The sequence below is a fragment of the Arabidopsis lyrata genome, assembly GCF_000004255.2.
Source record: "Arabidopsis lyrata subsp. lyrata unplaced genomic scaffold ARALYscaffold_3, whole genome shotgun sequence".
NCBI classification, from domain to species: Eukaryota; Viridiplantae; Streptophyta; class Magnoliopsida; order Brassicales; family Brassicaceae; genus Arabidopsis; species Arabidopsis lyrata.
Window position 1 is genome coordinate 12,234,588 of NW_003302553.1, and position 6,845 is coordinate 12,241,432.

Consider the following 6,845-nt stretch of genomic DNA (forward strand, 5'->3'; position numbering starts at 1 on the left):
GATCCGCTCCACCCGGATATCCTGTTTTTCGGAGCGGATCGGAGCGGATCCCGGATCCCGGATAATTGGTCTCACCCCTGGTTGTTAGTACCAGTCTTGTAGGTTAGATGCTTGTTCTAATTAATCGCTCGAAATCTTAGGTTTGGTCTTTTTAACCATGTAACCATCATGGCCCATAAACCAAAGTCAATTAATGGAGAAATTAATATATTTAATTTTTTTTAAAAAAAGCAAACAAACAAAAAGTTACTATTTTCTTTGAAGGTGTAAATTATTAAACACTTATTTCAAATCAATTAAGTGAAAATCCAGCCAAATATTTTTCTCAAGAAAGCATGACTTCTTATTAGACCATTTCCAATGGTGCTTCAAATTTCACGTTTTCAAATATGGCGTGAAAGAAATAGAACAAGACATGAGGAGCCTCTAAACTCACCAAATCGTCCTGTTAAGCTCATAGACAAAGCCATCAAAAATCGCTTCAACTCGATCAGAAACCAAGGTGATCATGTATATGACGATGGCCTCCTTCTAGGTTTGCTACTCACTAGTCTCTTCCCAACTTAGTTATTCAACATTGATCTCAAATTCTTTTCAGCTCACAAAGTCAAAATTCATTTAAAAAGAAAATTCAGTTTGAATAAAATTTTCCATTCAATCAAAAAAGGAGATAGTAGAACACCTAAAAATTTTGGTGAAAAAAAGTTGATTGAGAAATTGGTGGGAAATCAAGAGTAGCATATACATATATATAAATAATATTTTTAAGTTTTATTTAAAAAGTTATGGTTGTAATAAATTTTAGTTAGAATATATTTTTAACTATTGTTAAGTTTTATTAAAAAAATTATGGTTGTATGAATTTTAGTTAAGTAATTACTTGTCGTGTACTACGGGATGTTATACACTTATTTTTATAACGTCGAGTGTACAAATTTATCTTGTTTATTATTTTCTATGTAGATATAAGATTGATTATATGTATTAAATATTTAAAATACATTAAACATAGAATTTAGATGCACAAAGTCTTTTTCTTAGTAAGTATATGTCTGGAGAAAAATATTTAAATTTTATCTTCTCACTTTTGTCATTATTGATAGATTTTAAATGAGTTAATATCAATTAATATACTAATATATTTAAAATAAGATTATTGTTAATTGTTATTCATTTATTTTAATTTTTTTGAAAAAGTCGAGAAGAGATTTTGTGAAGATTTTACTTCTATATAGAAATAAAATATACATAATTTAAATAAAAATATAATAAAAAGATATTGTAAAAAAACAAAATTGGTTGTTTGGTTACAAAAATAGTACAAGAAATGTTTTCCATTTGGTATGGGTTATTAGAATATGACTTTTAGTGATTAGCTTTTTAAAATCCTTAATGAGAAATTTTCTTTTATTCCTAAGACCAATAAGATTTGATGTAATATTGACAAAAATTAGTTTCATTTTATCATCAACATCATTTTTTAATAATTAATGTTAGTAGGATTATAAAAGATAAACATCATAAGACATTATAATTATAGTAGGGCCCACTTAAAGTCAAAGCTTTCTACAGAAGCCCCAGCTAGTGAAAAACGTGATCCCCAAGCTAGAGAAACAAGATTTTTGGATAACTTGATATTCTCGATATTATCGTGTCTTTGGTAATTATAATTATCCTTGGCTTTGTAACAACTTTAGGAAACCCTAGCTAGGTTAGTCGGTGTATATAAATATTAGGTACAGCCGTACAGCCTCCTTGATTCAATATCTCTCTTTGATTCTCAACTCTTATTTTCCTTCTCTTGATCGATTTGTGTTGTTCTTCATCTTCGATCATCTCTTTTTCGACCGTCTCTTTTGCTTTATCGTTTCTTTTCTCAACCTCGGAACATATCATCACTCCTAAATAACTATGGCTTCTCAATTGCTTGGTCCACCCGAGATCCGAGAGTCCAATACTCTCCTCACAAAACCCACTGCAGCTTCTGGTCCCACGTACCTCTCTGCTCTCCTTAAAAACACAACTCCTGGTCCCAGCGACCCATTCATGGACGCGATGGTCTCAAACTTCAACAAATCAACTAAACTCAACGTCGACTCTTCACCTCCCATGGGCTACACCGAGAATGGATCCGCCACGTACCTCTCCGCAGGCAACCCCTGCCTCGACTTCTTCTTCCACGTTGTTCCCTCCACGCCCAAGGAATCTCTTGAGAAGCGGCTACAAGAGGCTTGGGGCCACGACGCCTTAACCACCCTCAAGCTTATCTGTAACCTTCGTGGAGTCCGTGGCACCGGAAAATCTGACAAGGAAGGGTTTTACACCGCGGCGTTGTGGCTCCATGGTCACCATCCCAAAACCCTAGCTTGTAACCTCGAGTCCATCTCAACATTTGGTTACTTTAAAGATTTTCCAGAGGTTCTTTACCGGATTCTACAAGGATCTGAAATCCGCAGTATCCAGAAATTGGAATGGAGCCAGAGGAAGGGCGGAGCATCTCGAAATAGAAGAGCTCGATTCTCTCGCCAAACCTCGAGATGTGGTTTTGGTCGTGGTCGTAGAAGAGGTGGCGGAAGAGGTCGCGGAATGGGTCGCCGTGGCCTTCAAATAAGGCCGGCCTCCACTAGGCAGCTGAGGGTAGAGTATGCAGAGAGGAAGAACCAAGAAGAGAAAGCCAGAGCAAGCTTGGAGCGCAAGCAAAAGAAGGTTTCAATGGGAATGGACGCATTTACAAAATATTCTAACGATCCAGACTATAGGTTTCTCCACGAACGCGTCTCTGACCTATTTGCCAATCAACTAAGGAGAGACCTTGAGTTTTTGACATCCGGCGAACCAAACAAAATCTCCCTAGCGGCTAAATGGTGTCCCTCACTTGATTCTTGCTTTGATAAAGCAACTCTTCTCTGCGAGAGCATTGCTAGGAAGATCTTTTCCCGTGAATCATTCCCCGAATACGAAGGCGTTGAAGATGCTCACTATGCGTACAGAGTTCGTGATCGACTAAGGAAACAGGTTCTTGTTCCTCTCCGGAAGACTCTGCAACTCCCTGAAGTATATATGGGAGCGAGAGATTGGGAATCTCTCCCTTACAACCGTGTTGCATCAGTGGCGATGAAGTCGTACAAGGGTTTTTTCTTGAAACACGACGCTGAGAGGTTTCAGCAATATCTTAACGATGCAAGGATGGGGAAAACGACGATAGCTGCGGGTGCTCTGTTACCTCACGAGATAATACGAGAATTAGACTGGGGAGGAGACGGTGGACAAGTCGCTGAGCTGCAATGGAAACGAATGGTTGATGACCTTAAAGAGAAAGGTTCTTTAACGAACTGCATGGCTATCTCTGACGTTTCGGGATCTATGATGGGTGAGCCAATGGAGGTTTCAGTCGCCCTTGGTTTGCTAGTCTCTGAGCTATCAGAAGAGCCATGGAAAGGAAAGCTTATAACATTCAGCGAAAACCCTGAACTGCATTTGGTGACAGGAGACGATTTGAGGTCAAAAACAGAGTTTGTGAGGAATATGGAATGGGATATGAACACTGATTTTCAGAAAGTGTTTGATTTGATTCTGAGAGTCGCCGTAGAAGGGAAGCTTAGGCCGCAAGATATGATCAAGAGGGTGTTTGTGTTCAGTGACATGGAGTTTGATCAAGCGTCCACTTCGACTTCGCCATATAATGGATTCGGAAGACCGCCTCCGACTCCGAGTAATGGATGGGATACAGATTATGAGGTGATTGTTAGAAAGTATAGAGAGAAAGGGTACGGAGAAGCTGTGCCGGAGATAGTGTTTTGGAATCTGAGGGATTCGAGGTCAACGCCTGTGCTTGGAAACAAGAAAGGAGTGGCTTTGGTAAGTGGGTTTTCCCAGAACTTGATCAAAGTGTTTTTGGAACACGATGGAGAGATTGGTGATGGAGATGTTGATAATGGAGAGATTGATCCCATGATGATCATGGAGGCTGCTATATCTAAAGATGAGTATAAGTCGCTTGTTGTAATTGATTGAAAATTTTAGAGATTTTATTTATACTAGGACTCAGGACCCCCGCGATGTCGAGGAGAATATATTTCAAAAATCATTAAAAAAAATATCAAACAAAAAAATCATAATGAATTGTAATAATTTTGAATTTTTTAATAACAAATCAATATATATATTTTACAAAAATTATGATAAAGAAAACCCTCACAAGCATTTATTAAGTATATTAATATTAGAAAAACAATAATTTATAACTAAAAAACTATTCTCAAATGCAAAAAACATAAACTAATAAACCAAATATTACAATAGTTTGATAAATAAGCCAAAACGTTCAACGTCAAACAAACCAAATGCTATTGTGTTAAATTAAACGGTAACAACAATTCATTTAAATATATTTTAAAAATATGACGAACTTATCCGAGAAACGCAACGTAGATATCAAATATTCCAAAAACTACAACGGTTCGTCAATTATACCAAATATTGCAATAGTTCATCAAATATACTAAAGATAACAATGGTTCGTAACACAAAACCAAAAGTTGCAATGATTCGTCAAATAATCCAAATGTTGAAACAGTTCAATTAAATAGTTACAATCTCATTTAAATACATTTTAGAAATTAAAAATTAAGAATTAAAATAATTATTTATAAAAAGTTACACCGAGTGACGCGGCGGTAGATAATTAAATGTTATAGCTATTTATAAAATAAACCAAAAATTGCAATTGTTCGTGAAATAAACTAAATATATAAACTAAAGGTTACAATTGTTCGTAAAATAAACTAAATATTGCAATGATTCGAATAAGCGGTTTCAACTGTTTATGAATAGTTACAATAAAAAAATGCAACCGTAGAAATCATTCAGAATGCAATTTATAAAAAAAAAAACATAACCGTAAAATATATATTTTAATTAATAAAAACATTAACGAAAAGTTGCGATAAAAAGACGCAACCGTTCAGATGTGCAAATGGTATTTATTAGATTGCTATTATATATAGATCAGTATATATATATAATTTTGTCAATCTTACAAGCTTCGAATCAAATTCTTTTAGTAAACAAAGTGTATGTAAACCAATTAAACCAAGCAGAATTCATGGTTTAACTACCGATACAATAAAAAAAAAAATTATCACGGAGGAAAAACTGTTTTTTTGTCACAACGTAAGAATTTCTTGAAGTATTAAAATTATGAAAAAAGTAATACTGAGAGACTGATAAATGGAAATCTGAAAACATTAAAATAGAGGGACTGATATTGAGGAGAAAGACCAAACCATTGTTATAATTAAAAAGCAAAACATATACTAACCCGTGTTCAAAAAATCGCTAGGCGTTAGTCGGGCGGTGAGGGTGCGCCTAGCGCCTAGCAAGAAAATCGGGGATTACACGGGGATTAATCGGGGATTAGTTTTAGGGCTATTTAATATTTTAAAAACATATTAATCCATTATAATTAAGTAATTTATATAATATTGTTTTTAAAATTGTATTAAACACATGAAAACAAGATTTTAATTTCAAATTTATGATTTTTATACAAATTACGAACATAAGTAGGACGTTTTGAATTTTAGATGAAAAAAAAAAAGTAAAAAAAAAAAAAAAAAAAAAAAAAAAAGAAGGGCTAGGCGCCGTCTAGGCGGGCTAGGCGTCGTCTAGGCGGTCCAGGCGGGCAAAAATCGGATCTCCGATTTGGACAAAATCGCCGCGGTGCTCCTCCGATCAGCGCCTAGGCGGCCGATTTTTAGAACAAGGATACTAACCAATACGAACCACACTTAAATTTGTAAAAATATACATCCTACCAGGGTCAGCTAACCCGCACTGGTGAAAAATGTATAGGAGGATAATTAAGAGAGCATTAGTGCAACGAAATAGATTTTTAAAGAGTTTGAGCAAGTTGGATTTTGTGAAAACAAAAGATGAAACCTTGAGAACCAGGTTGACTTTCTCAAGAGTGTGATATTTAAAAGAAAATTAGTTAATAGATTGCCACACACCATAATCAAACCGAGAAAATTTAATAAAATATGTTGTCTTTTTTTCTAGTTACTTTTTAATTTGTATTTCATTTTTGGTAATAATTGTTTTTTACTAATATTGGTGAACAAAAAAAACATAAAATTAATTTAATTTTTGATTTCATTAATTTATAAACATTATAGTGATATAATTTATTGCATCATTTAGTCTACCATATATATAGATCTATTTACTATGCATTTTATTTATTTTAATGGTCTATTTTAAGATACATATAACTGATATATAAGATATCAAACAAAAGTTATTCACCATTTTTAAAAGATAACAAAATAATCTATTTATTAAGGGAAAATTGGAAATAAAGGATATCTACTTAAAAAATTGTCCATATATCCATTGTGGATGTCGGATTCACACACTCAAGTATTTTATTAAAAAAGGGAAGATTATTCTTGAGGGACAAAAATGAACGTATAAAAACTTGTAAATTGATACGAAAATTGCTATAGTATTTCTCTTTTGAGAGGAAGGTCCTCTTTACATGGCCATTGGCCTCTATATTTATACATAGACAAGCGACATTAAAATGGATAATTAAGTACAGTTATTCCCTCTTAAATGTGTCCGTTTTGATTCTTCGACTTTAATGCTCAACGTTTGAATTTGAGTTGACTCTGATCTTCATGGGCCTCGCCTTTTCGGCCCAAGTGTCCTTGAACCGACTTACCCGCATCTTCTACACCGAACTCGTATCACAGTGCAGTCACTTCGGATTCTCGAAGTGATGACAACCACTTCGACCGTCCCCTCGGTTCACGGGCCCAATGGGCTTCATCCTTCATGGGCCA

General features: G+C 34.8%; 1 protein-coding gene across 1 annotated transcript; it reads left to right on the top strand.

The window, feature by feature from the left end:
- Window positions 1–1,411: 1,411 nt before the first annotated feature.
- Window positions 1,412–4,137, top strand: LOC9319625. Its single transcript, XM_021030403.1, has one exon. It carries the CDS (start codon window positions 1,912–1,914, stop codon window positions 4,012–4,014), a length of 2,103 nt encoding a protein of 700 aa, XP_020886062.1. The 5' UTR covers window positions 1,412–1,911; the 3' UTR covers window positions 4,015–4,137.
- Window positions 4,138–6,845: the final 2,708 nt, after the last annotated feature.

Bases quoted from the DNA above. Each gene is read 5' to 3' on its own strand.
- LOC9319625 (XM_021030403.1), top strand. From the start codon at position 1,912: ATGGCTTCTCAATTGCTTGGTCCACCCGAGATCCGAGAGTCCAATACT.